The sequence below is a fragment of the Alexandromys fortis genome, unplaced genomic scaffold (genome assembly GCF_014885135.2).
Source record: "Alexandromys fortis isolate MF-2015 unplaced genomic scaffold, M_Fortis_MF-2015_v1.1 scaffold_59, whole genome shotgun sequence".
NCBI classification, from domain to species: Eukaryota; Metazoa; Chordata; class Mammalia; order Rodentia; family Cricetidae; genus Alexandromys; species Alexandromys fortis.
Genome location: NW_026067943.1, coordinates 5,964,155 through 5,983,711, shown reverse-complemented (window position 1 = coordinate 5,983,711; position 19,557 = coordinate 5,964,155). Strand labels below are relative to the sequence as shown.

At 43.0% G+C, this 19,557-nt stretch overlaps 2 protein-coding genes and 1 long non-coding RNA gene across 21 annotated transcripts in view; 1 reads left to right on the top strand and 2 right to left on the bottom strand.

Moving 5' to 3' along the window:
• The window catches only part of Zfand4 (zinc finger AN1-type containing 4), a 74,635-nt gene extending 66,672 nt beyond the window's left edge, over window positions 1–7,963 (bottom strand). For 6 of the 9 annotated variants that reach the window (XM_050148520.1, XM_050148523.1, XM_050148526.1 and 3 more), the window contains exon 1: window positions 7,380–7,847. The gene's annotated coding sequence lies outside the window, so the exon portion shown is untranslated. The other 3 variants (XM_050148528.1, XM_050148522.1, XM_050148521.1) reach the window with 3 other exon arrangements.
• Window positions 7,964–8,074: 111 nt separating this feature from the next.
• Window positions 8,075–11,042, top strand: LOC126505487 (uncharacterized). Its single transcript, XR_007592917.1, has 3 exons — window positions 8,075–8,168; window positions 9,182–9,353; window positions 10,910–11,042. It is a non-coding gene; the product is annotated as an uncharacterized lncRNA (long non-coding RNA).
• Washc2c (WASH complex subunit 2C) overlaps window positions 9,568–19,557 on the bottom strand; it is a 55,569-nt gene continuing 45,579 nt past the window's right edge. For 7 of the 11 annotated variants that reach the window (XM_050148444.1, XM_050148443.1, XM_050148448.1 and 4 more), the window contains 8 exons: window positions 18,903–19,031; window positions 18,719–18,799; window positions 18,023–18,142; window positions 16,767–16,829; window positions 16,210–16,422; window positions 13,489–14,097; window positions 12,406–12,583; window positions 9,568–9,902 (listed from right to left, as the gene is read on the bottom strand). In XM_050148444.1, coding sequence (XP_050004401.1) covers window positions 9,763–9,902; window positions 12,406–12,583; window positions 13,489–14,097; window positions 16,210–16,422; window positions 16,767–16,829; window positions 18,023–18,142; window positions 18,719–18,799; window positions 18,903–19,031 — 1,533 coding nt within the window. In that variant the 3' untranslated portion in view covers window positions 9,568–9,762. Of the gene's footprint in view, window positions 9,903–11,903; window positions 12,057–12,405; window positions 12,584–13,488; window positions 14,098–16,209; window positions 16,423–16,766; window positions 16,830–18,022; window positions 18,143–18,718; window positions 18,800–18,902; window positions 19,032–19,557 lie in introns of those variants that run through there. The other 4 variants (XM_050148453.1, XM_050148450.1, XM_050148452.1 and 1 more) reach the window with 4 other exon arrangements.

The following is a 19,557-nucleotide window of genomic DNA, read 5'->3' as shown; positions in this document are numbered from 1 at the left end:
TGTGGCTTTGGAGCCTGTCCTGGAACTAGCTCTTGTAGACCAGGCTGGTCTCGAACTCACAGAGATCTGCCTGCCTCTGCCTCCCGAGTGCTGGGATTAAAGGCGTGCGCCACCATTCTTGATAACTGTTTTTGTTGTATATAATTCTACTATGTTAAAGTTAAAAACTTCATTTATATTTAGACAAAAAGGAGGCAATACTGTGGAATAATCCTCTGTACACTATGAAAATGTGTTACTCTCATTGTTAGTGGAAAGCTGATTGACCAATAGCTAGGCAGGATTTTCAGGGCAGAGAGGAGAAAGGTAGAATCTGAAAAGTCACCAGCCAGACGCAGAAAAGGTAACATGGGAAGTTCATAGATGAGGTAAATGAGCCTTGGGTCAGCACAGTTTAGTAGAAATGGTTAAATTTAAATTCTTTAGAGACAAATCTAAGCTATCAGCCAAGCATTTATGATTAATAAGTCTCTGTGTGGTTATTTGGGAGTGGCTGCAGAAGACAGAGAAACTCCACCTATACCCCATTCTGCTTCCCATACATAATATACAGTATTTTGGGACTGGCTTTTTTTGCTCTGCAAAAAGTTTTCAAAGTTCATCCATGCATTAACACATCATCCATATGGAGGATGAATACTAGTCCCCTGTGTGGACCTGGTGCACATCATCTCTCCAGTCATTGATTTACCTGCTTAGGTAGGCTCCAAATTGGAACCTGCTACACATACTGCTATAATGAACAATCAGCTATCTTTTGGACACGTTTCCTTTTCTTGGAGACAGATATCTAGAAATAGGTGTGCTAGGCCAAATGGCAACTATATTGAGCAATTTATGAAAATACTAAACTTTTCCAAGTAGTTTGAACTATTTTATAATAAACTAACAATAAATGAGGATGCAGATTTCTTCACATCTTTGTCAGTACTTTTTATTGTCTTTTTACTAAAGCTATCCTAGTGAGTACATGGTTGTGATGTGTATTCCCAAATGATTCTGAACAATATTCTTTTATGCAATTATAGGCCCTCTGCATCTAAAGGATGGGGAGAGGGGTTGTGGGAGAATACTGAGAGAACTAAAATTAAGAACCATTTGATGCATAATATAGAAACCTAACATAGTATAAACTTCCTAAAATATATACATATATGAAGGTGAGATATATAAAATCACCAAGTAATGGGGGAAATGAGTCCCGACTGGCCATCTCTCGTCACCTAATGAGGTCTCCATTACTGGGATTGGGTTACATCTAATTGAGTTGTTGGCCAAAGGAGTCCTACAGGAACCCCCAAACACAGGCTGTTGCCAAGACTATGGATTGCTCTGCACAAACTGTCAGCAAGGCCCCACTGCTGAAGACAACACCTACACAACTTACATGGAGATATAGCGCTGGTACCTGCATACAGCCTTCTAGCATTCTTTGATAAAGGAAGGCACTTACCATGCTATCAAAAGAGAAATGTAAGCACCAAGCCAGCCACAAACCCTTTATCTAGAATGATATACTGCCTGCAGGATAGGTAAGGGCAATGGTAGAACAAAGCTTAGGGGGAGTAACCAACCAACAACTGATTTAAGGCCACAAGATAGAACCCAAACCCAATACTGCTTGGGTGACCAAGAACCTGAGACTACTTAACTCAAGAACCTAGGGTAAAACCAAATAATGTTGGCCTAAAAAAGGGGGGGAAATGTAGTGGTAAACTGACTCCTAATAGTATTCTGCTATACTCATAGATTAGTGTGTTGTTCAGTCATCATCAGAGAAGCTTCCTCCTACAGCAATGGGAATCTGGTGGCCGTGTCAGAGGAGCAGCAGTTGTCAATACACTTCAGGAGTCTGGCCCACCAAAATGTAAGGCACTGATGGGTAAGTCTCAGATAGGCAAGACCCCAAGGGCTTCAGCTCCAGGATGTCTCGTTACCGCTGTGCCTTTACATGTGTGCCACTGCCATTTTTCTCTGGTATCCGGCATGGTTTGAATGGGGTTGGGGGCATCCTGTGTGCTTTAATGAAGTATGATTATATCATGGAAATATCCTACTCTACTGGGCATTTTCACCTGTGGATTATTATGAAGATGATTTCCTCTTAAACTGTACTGTTTAGAGTGTTACTCCTGCCCCTGATAAAAGCAGGGGCTGCAGAAGATTAAAAAAAAAAATAAGAACAAGAAAATGTCACACAGCTAGTTTCTCTTCAGGAGCTATATAGACTATGGTTTAGGTTAATGATTAGCAAAACAATTGAGTCCCAGGAGTTAGCTCAAGTTCTTTTTGATACGGGAAATGTGTTCATGGGTTTCAGTGTGCATCACAGCTGAAACAAAGCTGTAAACAATTGACTTCATGTAACTGGAAAACGAAGAATTGGATGGCTAGTTAAAATAATTGGACTGAACTCTAAAATATGAAAAGTGAAACTAGTAACCTGTTTTTCTGGCAATTATAAAAACCACTGTCTATGGGAACGGTTATGACTGAAAGGCTCCCCATTTATGAGAAGTCGTGTTTTTCACCTGTAATATGTAAAATGTTTAATCATGTAAGGGATATGAAATGCATGCTTTTTTACTTATAGTTACTGTGATCATTTACTTTAAAAAACAGAATGTAACCACATTGTAATTTTTATATTGCTTAGAAGATCCGCTGGGGTATATAAGCTGTAAAGAAAAGTAAAGAATTTAGAAGGAAAACACAAGAAAATGTGTGTAGAAAGAAGTTATCAGGAAGTAGTGAGAAGGGAAGATGTAGAAGGAAGACATCGGGAAAGCAGAAGGGAAGACATAGAAGGAAAGTTTCTCCTTTGTCCTTCCTGGTTGCTCAAGTAATATTACTTCCCTCCTCAGATCTTTGATGGAGTTAAAGATTAGATAATTGTAGTTACCCTCCTCATGATTTAGCTAAACTTAATTTCAATACATTATTTAGACTCCTTAAAATAAAATGCCTAGTAAAACTTTTGTTATATGTTTCTTGTTTAATATTGTTTGTTGCTTGTAATTTTATATTTGATATCTGTTCCTATTGTATATAGTTGTACTGGGTTTGGTTCGATCTTGTTTAGATAAAAGGGGGAGATGATGGGGAAGGTCAGCCAATCACATTTGGCTAGGGTGTGGCCGCCTGGGGCCAGGGAAGAAGGACCTGGGAATCCAGGTGCCCTCCCCTTTTTTGCCTCTCTGCTGCAAGAGGTATTCGCTGGACCCCGGTTGTGTGAGTTTTCCCTGTTTTCCAATTATTAAACTAGATCTGTTGTATTGAGCTTGTCTGGTTAATTCTAGCTTAACGGTCAACTACGCCCATCAAAGGAGGACATCAGGAAAGCAGAAGGGAAGGTATAGAAGGAGGACATTGGGAAACCAGAAGGAAGATGGAGAAGGAGGACATCGGGAAACCAGAAGGAAGATGGAGAAGGAGGACATCGGGAAACCAGAAGGAAGACGTAGAAGGAGGACATCGGGAAAGCGGAAGGAAGACGTAGAAGGAGGACATCGGGAAAGCGGAAGGGAAACAAAAGGGTAGAAGAACGGAACAAATAGAGACTGGAGTAGAACAAAAATAGAAAAAATAACAAAGAAGAGACACTTTTATCCCTCAGAAAAAGAAGTCTTCGTATTTTTTCTTGCTGAGTCTGCATCTCATTCTCAGTCTCTCTGCCCTGTAGAAGGCTGGTCCCTGTGCACACAGAGCAAAGGTTAATGACTGAACTGTTAGCAGAGTGCCCTGCCATTCCAGGGCAGTCCTCGTGTTCAGAAGTAGTTGACCAACATATAATGGATGCCAGTTTTTTGTATGTGTGCTTTTATTTGGTTAGAGTTGTGGGGTATTTTTTGTTTTTGTTTTTTCTTTTTGGGTGGTATTTTGGTTTTCTTGGTTTTTCTGTTGTATTGCCTAAAGACATGAATTTTCTCCCTTATGAAAGGAGATTTACTTTTAGCAGTTTCAGATCCACCACAAAACTGAGCAGAAACTCTGATGAATCCCCACACGCATGTGTTCTCTCCCCACCTTCAGCTGGCCTATATTCTGCACTAACACAGTACATTACTAAGAGCTGAGGCACTGACACATCAGTTTACATTAGAGTTTGCTCTTGGTGATGCACATCTGTCTTACAGGTGTGGACAGATGTATGAATCATGTATTTACTAGGACAGCATCAGGGGAGTTTAAGCATTCTAAAAGTTCTGTTTTGGGCTATGGATCCCTTCCCATGCCTTGAATTCTTGGAAATTTTTGGTCTTTTTAATGTTTCCATAGCTTTGCCCTTTCCAGAATGCCATGCACTTGGAATCACACAATACACAGACTTCTCAGAGCAGTCTCCGTAAGGAACACACATTTAAGACTCTTTTGCGCAATGGATTGTTTCCTTTAAGTGCTAAGCTATATTCTATTGTCTGGATGAGTTTAATTTATCCATTTTCCTACTGAGAAATATCTTACATACTCTATTCTTGGCAATTTTGAACAAACTTGCTATAGATTTTGTACATACATATTTTAAACTTATTTAGGCTAGATTTTATTATAAGAATATTTTCCACTTTTGTGTGTATATTGTATATATATGTATATGTGTACACTGTGTGCATGTGTGTATATTGTATATATGCATGTGTGTACATTGTGTGCATGTGTATATGTGCTTGTGTATACACTGTGTATGTGCATACATTGTGTGCATGTGTATATATGTGTGTACACTGTGTGCATGTGTGTATATGTGTGTACACTGTGTGCATGTGTGAACATTGTGGGCATGTGGAGGCCAGCAGTCAACATCACATATCTTTCTTATCATCTCCTACTTTATGTTTTTAAGGCATCATTGATCCTGATGTTCATCAATTCAGCTTGACTGGGTGACTGGCAAGTCCGGGGGCTCCTCACTGTCTCCACACCCCAGGTCTGGGATCATAGGTACACATTGCTGTGCCCAGCTTTTCACCCAGGTACTCGGAATCCAAACTAAGACCCTCAGGCTTCTACAGTTAGCATTTTACTTTCAACGTTTCAGCTACACCCCCAGCCCCATTGTATTTGGTTTTCTTTTCAAGAAACTGCCAAACAATATGCAAAAGTAGCTAAATCATTCTGCATTTCCAGCACCATGGAAAGGTCCCTAACCTCCGTGTCATCACATCGTTTTGCACAGTCAGTGTTCCGGGTTTGACTTCAACTGGAAGTTCCGTAATAACATGTGAGCACAGTTGTCTTTCGAAGATGCAGACTATTTCTATTATCTCTAGCTCAAGGCCCAGCAAGGCCTCCGTTGTCTGTGCAGGAACTTTCAAACTCCTTAGAAAGACCTTCAACTTACACTTTCATCTCCCAGCCCATTTTCACTTACACACACACACACACACACACACACACACACACACACACACGGTTCTTTTGAGTTGTAGTATATCTACCTTTGAGTTGTAGCCCCTATATTATTGTTCCTGCTCTGTCCTACTCAGTGTCAACTCCACACATGGCTTCCTAAGAAGCACCTAAGCATCTCTCAAAACTCAGCTCTAAGGACTGGAGAGACCTCAAGGAGAGTGCCTGCCTACAATTCCAAGGACTGGAGCGACCCCAAGGAGAGCACCTGCCTACCACTCAAAGCCCTGAGCTAATAATAACCAGCACTGTACCTCTCCCCAAAAGCCTCATTCCAAGTATCAACTATCCCATGAAATCTCTTATACTTACCATCTTTTGTACCTATGTCATAAATGACACCCATCAAAACTGTACTCTTCCATGCCTCTCATTCTTGTGCTGGTAAACTACAAGCATTTAAGGAAGAATGACCTCTCTATCACTCAGTACAGTATCCTGCACACATTAGCGCCCATTAAAGGTTGTTCAATGAAATTCAACTAAAAACAATTCACCTCCACTGGTCTTTATATCAGACAAAATAAATGATATATGTAAGGGTATTATCATGTCATAAAAATGAAGAAATAGTGGTTATGCTCCAAAACTGTTCGGAGGAATACTGGTTTCTTCTGGGAATCTCATTCCAATTCACTCCACAGAATTTATATAAATCGTGACAAACATGTACACTCAAGTATTTCTGCTGTAGTGGATGTTTTCATAGTTCTAATATAAAATATTATTAGGAAACTTGAATCGTGCAGATAGCGAATGTTCCTTTAAAATGGCATCACAGGAAGAAAAGTTGTTGCTGACAGCCTAAGTGTTCTGAGTGGAGCTATACAACTTATCGAAATGATAAGTAACAGTAGTAATACAAATACTACTGTGCTACTAGTGCTGCTGGTCACGGTGGCAAGAGCACGCGACTCTACAGTGGGGCTGTTTGGGTTTCATTGTCTTACATCATTTATAGTAAATGAGCAACTTAGTGATAGAGTACTTTCCTAGCTCATATTAGACCCTGGGCTCAATCTGCATTTTCACAAAACAAAACAAAACAAAAATAGCATAATCGTGAAATACCCATTGATAGCATGCAGACGTTCTTAATGTACTCATCACATTAGACCAAAGAGCATGTGTGCTACAGAAGTACGAGTGTTTGCTTCTTCAAGGCCAACAAGCAAACCTACCTACAAATAGGCAGTCTAGAGATAGAAGTCATGTTAAAAACGCTGAGGTGAACATGACAGAAGGCACAGGTGACCAGTATCTAGGAGGAGAACTTAAAGGTGCAGAAGAATAGGGGCATTCCCTTCACAGTGCTTCTTATACTTGATCCCTGCAGTAATAAACAAACTGGGGGGGGGGGGGAGTTTGCAGAAGGTCACACATGTGGAAGACCTGAATCTGAAATACGACTAGATCAAGGGCCTACGAGCAGAAGGAAATTAGTGCCATAATAAGTACCCCATCAATGCTGCTGGAACCTCCAAATGAAGTTTGGACCCTGTTAGTGGGATAACTTTCTAGACATGAAAAGGACCGAGGGCGGTAACCATAGCTGAAAACAATTGTGTATGGAAAAGTTAGACTTCTCGGAACGGAAATCAATGTAACAGAGGGCAGAAGGAGGCTATGCAGTCTGTCTAAATCTGAGTAGAATACTACAGGGACAAATGGAAACTCAAGTGGGCTAACGACCTAGTCGGTACTAAAACTGGGTCCACTGAGAAGGGCTGCAAGCCCCCCAAGGTGGCATGTGGCCTGCATGACTGAGCACTGGAAAACCAATGGCCAATGACAACTCATACTGATATGAAGTGATATAATAAAATGATGCTAAATATTGATAAATTAGCTTAAAAACTCAGAGAAAAACATTCAAAATGACTCTCCAACAGTTCTTTCATGGTTTGAAATTTTCTAAAAACACAACTACAAAAGCAGCAATGGGGGCACGCAATAAGGAATTTCAGTACCTTGGACTTTTGCTTCCTTCTCGTCCACAGAAACTTAGCCACACGACGAGTTAGCTTTTAAATTTTTCGCCCAACATATTACCCACAATACGAGGCAGCCATTTAAAATGCTGACACTTACATATTTACAGATGTGTGAAAATCGAGCTACAGAGTGGAATCACACACACTCTAGCCTGGGACTGATGCCCTAGTGCAGCTGTGCTGCCCTGAGGCCAGGGACCACGACCCGCAGGGATCACACTCAAACCCAAAGTCGGGTCAGCAGCGCCCGGAGCCGCGGGTGCGACCAGTTTGTACCCAGGGCGACGGCTGTCCGGGTCCCGTGAGTCCCGAGCAGAGAAGCGCGGAGGGCGCGACCAGGCTGCAGCCGAGGCGGGCGCACCTCTCCCGCCCGCCCGGGCCGCGAAGGAGCAGCGGGCCCCTCAGCCGCCCGCCCGGCCGCGCCCCGCCCCGCCCCGCCGCGCCCCTCACCCGCTCGCCCTCCGGTGGTCCCGTCCTCCCGCTCGCTCGCTCGCCTGCCCGCAGGCCGCTAGGGTTGAGCGCGCCCGCGACGCCCTCCGACGCGGACCGGCAGAGCTCAGGCCCCGCCCTTTGTGACACCGCTCACCAATCGCCGGCCAGCGCTGCCAGCGTCCTCCAATCAGCCTGCGAGAGGCGGGGCCGAGCCGTCCGAGGCCGGCCGTTGCTCGGACGCCAGGGTCGCACTGGCGTTCAGGAAGGGTTGTCGGTTAGAAGAGGCCCGGATGTTGACCCTTTATTACTGACGTGGGATCAGGTTGGGGCAAGGTAGGAGGCTGGAGAGAGGCCACAGTCTATGGGCAAGAACGGGCGTCAGGGCCGAGCGCCTCGGATGGGGTACATCTAAGGTTCTCTGGGGACAGAAGGGTTCCTGGTATTTGCTGTCCACACATGACCTTTCCAGAGTCTGGAGCACTTAAAGGACGTCCAGGCTAGACTGACTTAAACACATACCCTTTTGGTTCTCCACACTTTCCCAACATTTCTGACTCAATTGTATCGTCTGTAATGACTTGCTTATAAGGGCTTGTGCCTTTCTGTATGCCTCTTGCATTTGAGTAATTAATAAAGACCACAGATCAAACAGGTGACACCTTGGGCTCGAAATCCCAGCATGCTTTTGTTCTCACCAATCGGCTAAACTGGGATATAGACCGGCTGGCTTGAAGACAACGCATACCTTCCACCTAGATGGGGCCCCTACTGCTTCATCTCCACGGGTGGTTCGGCTCAGGTGTGGTGTTTTCCTAGGTGGACTGCAGAAGAGGACAATGACACCTCTAATAGCCGACTTGTGACTAGTTATGAATGAATCCTAACCAGTCTTCCCCCAGGCTCTGGCTCTCTGAGACTTGGGATTTTACCCACCAGTTTCCACAGTTCCACTGAGGTGGAAGGTATGTGAGGCCCTGGCCTTTTGCCATCTCTTGCCCGTGGCTCTTCAACTGTGCCCATGATTAAGGCTGACAGCGCCACAGTGGTAATGTACAGAGGTTAGAGAGTGCCTGTCTTGGAAATCTTGACTACAAGTAAGTCAGCATGGGCTTGTGCATCCGGTGGAGGAGTTCAGGTGTTTGGCTTCCACTTTAAAGCTGCATTACCTCATCGAACCAAATCACGGTCATCACCTACCATTTTACGAGGCAGATAGATAAAAGGGTCTTTACCTATTCTCCAAAATACAACCCTGCATGCTTAGTACTAAAACCATTTACAAAGGAGGAAAGAAATGCTAAGAAAGGCAAAAATTTGCCCACAACTAAACCATCCATCTCTTGCAGCCCACTCAACTCTGGCACTGTGGGTAGCCCGAATGCAACCACTGATAATGTGGCAATGATGAGTGTGACTGTGAGCCAAAGACTTTCTCTTCAAAAACAAGACAGCAGAAGACACAGTCCCTTAGATGATTGCCGAGGAACATCTGGGATTCCATGGAACCTCTCCTCACAGGTGTAGAACCATAAATGCATAGCCTTTTACCTCCTTTCTCTTTCACCTGCCTAGACCATCACTGCACTCAGAGCCCTTCCCACACAGCACAAGGACTTCAGGTCTTCTGCCTGACATCAGCTGTCTCTACATTCCCTACCCACATATGAAAACCACAGAGAGCTCCTCTCTAGCATGCCCTTCTATGCAGTATAATTAAGTAAAAACAAACCACTGTGAAGCATATATTTTTTATTTGTAACCTTAAGCATAATTAAAATCAGTGCAGAAAATATTAGTTATATTGGGAAAAGCTGAACTAGTTGTTTCAGTATTTGCTTTTGGAATCCAGTGACAGCAGTGAGTGTAGGAGATGGCATCGCTAGCTGAAAATAGAATGGGGGAGTGAAGTGTGAAGACCCCAAAGGCTCTACTGGCTTCCAAAGGCATTCAAGGGGTCATCAAAAATGTTGGACACTTTATGATCAGATCTTAGGTCAGATGTACCCTCTGCAGACTGGCTTTTGGGTTTGGACTTCTTAGCCTGGAGACCAGATGAGAAAATATCATCTTTAAAAAGAAAAAAGAAAAAAAGTTAAGACAGGCAAGAAAATGGTAATTTGAGACACATCTACACAAACTGCCAAAGACCCAATTCTGATAACACACTATTGAGTACCAATACAAAAGTGAAACCTCTTAGGTTCTGGTCCTGGCTCAGTTGTTGGCACCCAAGTTTTATAATGATACATAAACAACAGGTTGTTTTTTAGTATAAATTTCTCAGCTACAAAAGTGTGTATGTCATTGTGTTTACCGCTGAGTAGAACTCTAATATGTATATATTCCACATTTTCTTCATCCATTCTTCCATTGAAGGGCATCTAGGCTGTTTCCAGATTCTGGCTATTACAAATAATGCTGCTATGAACATAGTTGAACAAATGCTTTTGTAGTATGATAGGGCATCTCTTGGGTATATTCCCAAGAGTGGTATTGCTGGGTCCTGGGGTAGGTTGATCCTGAATTTCCTGAGAAACCGCCACACTGATTTCCAAAGTGGTTGCACAAGTTTGCATTCTCACCAGCAATGGATGAGTGTACCCTTTTCTCCACAACCTCTCCAGCAAAGGCTATCATTGGTGTTTTTGATTTTAGCCATTCTGACAGGTTTAAGATGGTATCTCAAAGTTGTTTTGGTTTGCATTTCCCTGATCGCTAAGGAGGTTGAGCATGACCTTAAGTGTTTTTTGGTCATTTGAACCTCTGTTGAGAATTCTCTGTTCAGTTTAGTGCCCCAATTTTTAAATTGGGTTAATTAGCATTTTAAAGTCTAGTTTCTTGAAAGCTTGGGGGAATGGGATGGTTGGGATGGAGGAAGGGTGGATATGGGAGCAGGGAAGTATATATCTTAATTAAGGGAGCCATTTTAGGGTTGGCAATAGACTTGACTCTAGGGGGGTTCCCAGGTGTCCATGGAGATGTCTCCAGCTAGTTCCTTGGGAAGGTGAGGAGAGGGAGCCTGAAATGGCCCGATCCTACAGCCATACTGATGAATATCTTGAATATCACCATAGAACCTTCATCTGGCGATGGATGGAGATAGAGACATTGGAGCACAGGACTGAGCTCCCAAGGTCCAAATGAAGAGCAAAAGGAGGGAGAACATGAGCAAGGAAGTCAGGACCGCAAGGGGTGCGTCCACCCACTGAGAATGTGGGGCTGATCTAATGGGAGCTCACCAAGGCCAGCTGGACTGTGACTGAAAAAGCATGGGATAAAACCGGATTCTCTGAACGTGGCGGACAATGAGGGCTGACTGAGAAGCCAAGGACAATGGCACTGGGTTTTGATCCTACTGCATGTACTGGCTTTGTGGGAGCCTAGTCTGTTTGGATTCTCACCTTCCTGGGGAGGACCTTGGACTTCCCACAGGGCAGGGAACCCTGACTGCTCTTTGGGCTGGAGAGGGAGTGAAAGGGGAGTGGCGGGGAGGGGGAGGGAAATGGGAGGCGAGGAGGAGGCAGAAATTTCTAATAAAAAAAATAAAATAAAAAAGTGTGTATGTGCACATGAAGTGAGAAACGGACACTGAACTGATTTCTATCTTCTGGAAAGCCACTCTGGCTTTTAAGGACAGTGAGAATGTACAAAGAGAAAGACAATACAGAATGCACTCTCGGAATCTAGGAGTCAATCTGTGGCACGTCTCAACAGTAAGAATGAGGTCTGAATCTTCATGTTAGTGTTTCAGACTTTTAACTATGTTATTGGTCAGATTCTACCACTTCAAAATTTCAGCGTGTATAATAAAGACGGGTGTACAAAAATGATAAAATCTATGGCATTATCTATAACAGATCTAGATTGTCCTTAATAAGCTAACAGCTAAATACAAAGCAGTCTTAAACACTGAAACCAAAGGAGATTTCTATGTGCTGATATGGCTCCAGTCCATGTCTACCAACACAGGATCCACCAGGAGCCCATCATTTATAGTTATCAGCATTTGGCTTGCCTGTTCAGTGAGGAGTGAGTGGGTGCAGCGTGTTCACACACACACAGAATTCAGGGAGACGCCATGTCTCACATGCACAGGCCTGCTCTCTTGCACTGACCATGTCTCACACGTGTGACTCCACTGCACACGCCTGCTCCACTGCAGTTCTTCAGCTGCTGACCCTCACTGTCCAGCTGCTATTCTGACTCAACCAACTTCATGGCCTGCAGATAGCATGTGAAAGAAGGTTCTGATGGATTTTCTTTTCACAAACAGTGCTTGGCAGGTGATGGCGGTGAGCACTAAGATAAAAGCTAGCTTCCACTTTGAGGTCAAATGCTGGGCACAATCTTAAACCTCAGCATAGCACAAGGATGCCTCATGAAAATGGTTAGTCTATCAACACATCACATTCTTAGACTAACCAGGATTCCACAGCAAAGAAAAGAAAACCTACTGAGAAACGAAGTCCAAGAAAGAGCCAAGGTGAACCACAGGAAATGCAGTCAGTGGGCAGTGATGCTCTACTGAGGATAGCCAGACTTACGGGAGGGGCAAGAGACCCATACTCACCTGTATCATCATCAAACACAGACTTGGCTTCCACTTTCTTTTTTGACTTTTCCTTAGGTTTTACAGTTAAGTCAGCAAAGATATCAATATTATCATCAAACAAGTTGGGTTCCAAAGTTCTCTCCTTCTCTCTCTTTTTTGGAAAAGGTTTAACTGCTTCCGTAGCAAATATATCATCCTAGTTAAGCCCCAAAACAAATTTTGTAAATAAAAGCATTTTTAAAACTAAAAATAGTTCAATAATTTAGACATGTAGTGACCAAGCACAGACTCCCTGGGCTGGAAGACACTACCCGGGTCTCTGCACAACTTGTCCCCATTGTTCTTCTAGTCACAGTTCAGGTGCCAGTTCTGCAGTGAGGCATGTAGCCACCTCCCACTGTGGCTGTCCTCGGCCCCAGATAGTTTTCTTCATGGCATTTAGTAACACTTGAGATCACTTTGAGGACCTGCTGATCTGTTTGGATCTCACTCCTCTCCTTGAAATTTCAGGGGAAAGAACACATGCCCTAGCTCTCCTGCTGGCCCCAGGGCCACCATGCTCAATAAACATCTGAACAACTTCCACAAAAGCCTTAGCATCAAAACTCTGCTGAAACAGAGTCCCAACCAGAACCAGAGTTTAAACACACAAGCTGCACCAGTGGAGTTCATATATGTCACAGAAGGACATGTCATAAAGCTGACAGCAGCACCATTCTACAAAAATTTAAAAAACAGCAAAAAAATAATTAAAAACATGTACACACACACACACACACACACACACACACACACACTCTCTATACATAAAAATCAGGACCCAGGGATTATGCTCTGGCTTAGTGAACCATAAAGCATTTGCCTAACATATACTAGGTTTTGAGCTCTATAACCAGGACTACAATAACATTTTTGAAATAATTCAAGGTTCATAACAAATATTAAAGGCAGCAAGGACCACCTTTAGGGTTATTAACAAGAGACCTAATCATGATTAATAAGCAAGTAGACAGCACACAAGCACAACACATGCATAGTTTATAGCTGAAGCAGCCAATCAGCTCCTTTCCTTAAAGACTCAGACACGATATATTTTCTTACCTCAAAAATGTCCTGTGTTTTTGATATGATGTCCTGATGACTGTCAGATTTCAACTCTTTCTTTTTGCCTTTCTGATCTGCAAATAGATTGTCCTCATCTTCAAGGAGGGGGAAGGGGTTTCTTTTCTTTGTTGGTCTTGGTTTGATGGTCTCGAAGAGATCATCGGCACTGCTGTCCTCAGGGAACACAAGGCTCTTCTCTGTACTTCCTCCTGACAAGTGGGCTGGAGTCTCTGCTGCCTTAACTTTTGTTCCCTCCATGGGCTGTGATCCTATGCTCTTTGGAAAGATGTCCCCAGAATCAAACAAGTCAGCCTCATTTTCAGTCTGAGGCAGAGATGTCACGAAAAAGCTTCTGTCCACTGTGGACAACGTAGGACCACTTTCCCAAGGTGGAGCAGCTGGGGCCATGGCTTTCTCAGAGCTGCTCTCTCCACTGGCCATCCGGGGCTGCAGATATGGTTGATGGCCATTTGGTAAGATGGAACTACTGGCTAACTGTGCAACAGGTCCTCTGGGAACACTCATGTCCTCACTGGCCTCCTGGGCAGCCAGCCGTCTAGCTGCACGGGTCTGTGGTCTACGCTTTCCTCCCACTTTAACACGACTCTGCAAAGCAAACACAGACACACACCATGATCTGATGGAAAAGTGGTCAAGGCTAACAGAGCAAAGTAATTCAAAATACCATAAAGCTATTTTGTTTACTTCAATTAGGTATTACCTAAGCCAGTGGTTCTCAACCTTCTTAACACTGTGATTCTTTAATATAGTTCCTCATGTTGAGGTGAGCCTCAATATAAAATTATTTCATTGCTACTTAATAACTATAATTTTGCAAATGTTATGGATCATAAAGCAAATATCTGATATGGGATCCCAAAGGGGTCATGACCCACAGATTGAGAACCACTGACCTAAGGTTAAAATAAAAAAGTTGTTTAAGATGTCTTTTTGGGATGGGCGGTGATGGTGAATGTCTTTAATTCCAGCACTTGAGAGGCAGAGGCAGGCAGGCCTCTGTGAGTTCGAGGTCAGCCTGATCTACAAGAGCTAGTTACAGGACAGCTAGGGTTGTTACAGAGAAACCCTGTCTTAAAAAAACAAAAACAAAGAGATGGTTGTGAGCCCAGTCTTCTACAGCTGAGCCATCTCACCAGCCCTTAAGATTTCTAAAAGGGAGTAACCAGTTCCTACTACTCCAGATCTCAATTCTTCGTAACCCTTTTGTATTCTGTTTCTAAGATTTTTTTCAAAAATATGTTTTAGTTTAGTTATGTGGACAGGTGTTCTGCCTGTATGTGTGCCTGCATGCCACATTCCTGCAGTGCCTGAGGAGGCCATAAGAGAGCATCAGATCTTCCAGAACTGAGTGACAGACAACTGTGAGCAGTCTTGTGGCTTCTAGAAATTGAACCAAGGTCCTCTGAAAGAGCAGACAGTGCTCTTAACCACTTGAGCGACCTCCCGTTCCTGTATTTTAATCTTCTGAGAATAGTTTCAAGCAAAAGAAGCTTCAGTCTTGCTAGAACCTAGAAAGTAGGTGCGCTGTGTTCTGTGATGCAAAACATACAAACACAAACATGGGCACCTCCTCACCCTTTAATTCAAAGTCATAACTCATCAAAAAAAAAAGAAGAGGAAAGGAATTAAGAGGGATTCTGGACCAACTTTATCAGCAAGGAGATATGAGGCAATAAAGAAAGAAGCAACCAATGGCACTGCTTTTTCCAAGTCAGCAGACACCAATTCAAATATTAGATGTGTATATAAAATGTGGCTGGAACAGGAGAACATCTGAGATAACCTCAAAAGAGGAATCTGTTAATAACTGTTGTAACTAGGATTGAATATTTTTGATATTATTCCGAAATTTAAAAAAGTATGTTTTGCTTTGAAAAGATACAACCTATTTTGGACAAAATACTTAACTGTGCCTGTTTGCTTCAAAGAAATTTTAGGAGGTTTTGAGTGATGAGGCTGGGAGCCTCCGGCGGAGTAGGCACAACCAAGATACACTGCATACATGAACTTGTCAAAGAATACATAAAACATATCTTTAAAACACACATACACAATTTAGGAAGTAGCTAATCTAAGCTTGAAATAGCAAAATATCAAGTGTTTTTTTTAATATAGGAAAAAATAAACCTGAAAACACTAAAAATTATCATGGGACAGTTCATCCTGGGTCCTGTTGCCTACTTGGACACCCGTTAAGATTTCAGAGACAAGGGAGATTGGAACGAAAAGGAAAACTCACTAAAATAGAAAGAAAACTTGCAAACATTCATTCAGAGTCCATAAAGGACATCTTTTGCAATAGCTTTCCTAGTAGGCAGGAACTGCTTGGAATCCCGGAAAAGAGGGCCCAGGTCACAGTAAGCAGGAAAAACCATGGAAGTGAGGTTGGCATGGTGTATGTAGAGCATTGTGGGGAAAGTACCAAGGCTACTGGGCAGCAACAAGACATAGCATGTGATTAGGGACTGGGGGTCTGGTGTGATTAGTATTTAATGATCAGTGGGGGAAGGAAAAGCAGATGCACAATCAGGAAACTGGAGGAAGGTAGAAGTGAGGAAGGGCTAAATGAAGGATGGTAAGTCTCCTTCAAGCGAGAGGTGAGGCTGGACCACACCAAGTTAGCAGACTGGTCTAGAAAGCAGTAGTCTGGTTGGTCTGGTTAAAAGAAAACAAACAAACAGAAGACAGTTGGATCACCTTGTTTGCACTGTGCAAGGTATCTGCCTGGGCTGGAAGATCGAAACTCACGCCAGCCTCCTCACGCCCAGGAAAAGTGGGCACACTTTCTGGGTCATGGCTCCTTCCAGGTTCAGATGAAGAAAAAGCTAATTCACATGAAACAGGCTTTGTTCCTGGGGTCTGCAGAGCCGCTGTGGGCAGCAAGGCTGCTGGGTTAATTGCTAAATTTGCCTAAAGAAGAAAAATGGAACTCAGTTTTTGTTCTTAAACACAGGAGCAGTTTACGATTTCTGTGACACACGATGTCTGTGTTGCACACAGGTAGAATACAAGAGAATATAAATGTAGGAAAATCACCTGATCCAGGCTCAATGGGACACACTTGTGCCCATCACTGGGATCAAAAGACATTAAAGAGCAGCCCATAAGAAGCAACAACTAGGCAAGGGTGGAGGGTATGGTATTGGCAGGGGAAGAGATGAGAGAATGCTTGGTAGCAGCTGAAAAAACTGAAAATCCACAAATTTTATAGGTGCCACAGGCAGCAATGAAGACTCCAGATCCAATATAATTACTTGTATTTTCCCGATCCGACTGGATGGCTCTCTGCTTTTAAATGGAGTGAGACCTGAAGAATCCTGTGTGAAATAAATTTAGTTAAAAATCCATTGAGGAAACAGGAAACAAACTCTCTTGGGTTACATTCACATCTGTAAGTAAATCTGTGACAGAGCAAAGCGGTCCCTGTCTGCAGCTCTTTACCTCTGCCCTGGATCCTCATGGCTGCTTGCTACCATTACTTCTCTGGTGCCTCCTCCAGCGTGGAGGAGGGAAGACTATCATATGAGGCACAAGGAGCAAAGGGAGACACTGATGATGAGCAAGATCAGAGCTGTAGTTTTGTCAGAACCTATCATGATGAGTTACACAGCACAGCAAATACCAAAAAAACACACAAGCTCTCCCACAGCCTGGTGCCCAAGTTCTAAACACAAAAGCATCTGAATTCCAGATGAGTTAAGAGATAGGCTAACCAAGTGCCTCATTTTCCAAGTGCAGACATTGGGGGCTCAGTGAAATTCCCAGAGACAACTGCAATTGTCTGGCTCCCTTTGTGGAGAAGCCCTACATCATACAGGGAGGACTCCTTCCTAGAAATGAAGTTTATAACAACTATCTTGGAGCAGTGACTCTGAGGAGAAACCAAGAAACCAGATGTTATTTGTATTAATTATTATATAATTCTAGTTGGGCAGTAGTAGCACATGCCTTTAATCGCAGCTCTTTGGAGACAGAGACAGGTGGATCTCTGTGAGTTCAAGGCCAGCCTGGTCTACAGAGTGAGTTCTAGGACAGGCTCCAAAAAGCTACACAGAAAAACCCTGTCTTGAAAAACAATATATACGTGTGTGTGTGTGTGTGTGTGTGTGTGTGTGTGTGTGTGTGTGTGAGAGAGAGAGAGAGAGAGAGAGAGAGAGAGAGAGAGAGAGAAAGAGAGAGAGAGAGAGAGAATTATGTATATAAATATATCCACATAATTCTATTCTGATGAAGGTCAGAGGGAGAAATAGAGGTACTAGGGAAAAACAATCTTTTATTCTATCTTAACATCAAATTGGAAATTGAATTTGGCATTTGGTCTAAACACAATGATTAAATACAGAATCACGGGTTTCTCCCTGTGGAAAAAGTGGGGTATAAAAGGTTATAGTGAAAGGGAGGGTGCTGGTTGCTATTTTTTCCTCAAGAATTCTGAGTAACCCTAGTCTATACCAGGAACTGTCTGAGAGGGATGAGGTAAGAGCTGAATGCCCTCAAACAAAGTTCTAACCTGTGGTGTTTCTGCTTTCCATAAGCTTTTCTCTTTGCTACCTTGAGCAGACTCAGGAGGTTTCTCGCTCTTTAAAGAAACAGGGTGGTCTTTTTTCAGTACTCCCTTTTTTTCTGGTACCTTCAAAAGAAAAAGACACCAAAATCTATCATGCATGTATCTTCAAAATTCTAAACAGTAATGAAAAGAGGAACTTGGCTTCTGGGTTTTGAAAGTACATTAACTGGCTCATAGGTAGCATTTCAGAAATAGCATCCTAAGCACTAGGGTTTTTCTAGGGCCGAGATGCTGCTCAGTGGCAGAAGGATGGCCTGGCATGCACAGCTCTTGAGGGGAAAAAAAGATTGTGACTTACACAGGAATCCCTTCTGCAATAAAAAGGAAAAATCATACAAAACCAAGTATAGCAGAGGAATATACACACAGGCTAAAACTCAGATTTAAAGTTTTGCATCTGAAAGACACAAAAATGTAGTCCGTATTATATGCAAGGGTCCTTCAACAAACTCTTTAAAAAACAAAACAAGGCTACAGCACAATCAGAGACTCTGAAAGCACATCCTACAGACACACTGCTCCGTATATTATCTGTCATTCGTTTACAGTAAGCCTTACAATTCTCTGGGAATTTTTTTTCATCTTTAACTGAGCATTTGTTTCCTATCCTCCCCACGCCTGAGAATAAAAAGCTGGTACCACAGGCTGAGTCTTGGCAGAGCTGAAAAGATCATCATCTTCATCGTCACCAAAGAGGCTTCCACCATGTGGCACTGACAGCTGAAAAAAAATGACACCCCAATTACACATCCAATAGGAAAGCAATCTGCCTAAACTGTGAGCCACATAATCTCCAACACAGTGGGAATCAGTAGCTACAAACCCTGGTTTTTTTGGTGCCAGCAAAAAGATCAACATCTGGGTCATTGTCCTTTTGCAGCTTGTGGCTGAAAAGCAGCTCTTCATCCTGGAAGACGCCTGTGCTCTTGGGGCGGCCAGATGTTTTGAGACCCTGGGCAAAAGACAAGATCAAAAATGAACACAATGAAGATGTCCCCTGGTAAAAGTCTGACCACAGCCTTACATGTCAATCAGCAGGGGGAAAATGAACAACAGACGACTATATAACTACCCAAAATAGTGGTTACAAATGAATTATCAAAAATAGTGGTGAATAAATTTTAAGCACAGCATATGCACAAACTTTCCTATAGTACCTTCCTATAGTACCTAAACTTTTCATTATCTCCACCACACCCCTGCCAAGAAAATAAATAAATAACCCAATCCTAATCCATAATAACTGAAGAGGCAGCACTCTGAGGGGTAAAGTCAAACTATACTAAGTTCTCCATCTCATTTATGAAAGGAAGAACAATGTAGAAATTGCTATGAACAATTTATTTGGCTTGGTATTAAAAGGAGGAGGGCTGGAGAGATGGTTCAGTGGGCAAAGTGTTTGCAGCACAGAATGAGGACCTAAGCCACCATCCCACAACCCACATAAAAAACTGGGCTTTGTGGTACATATCTATAGC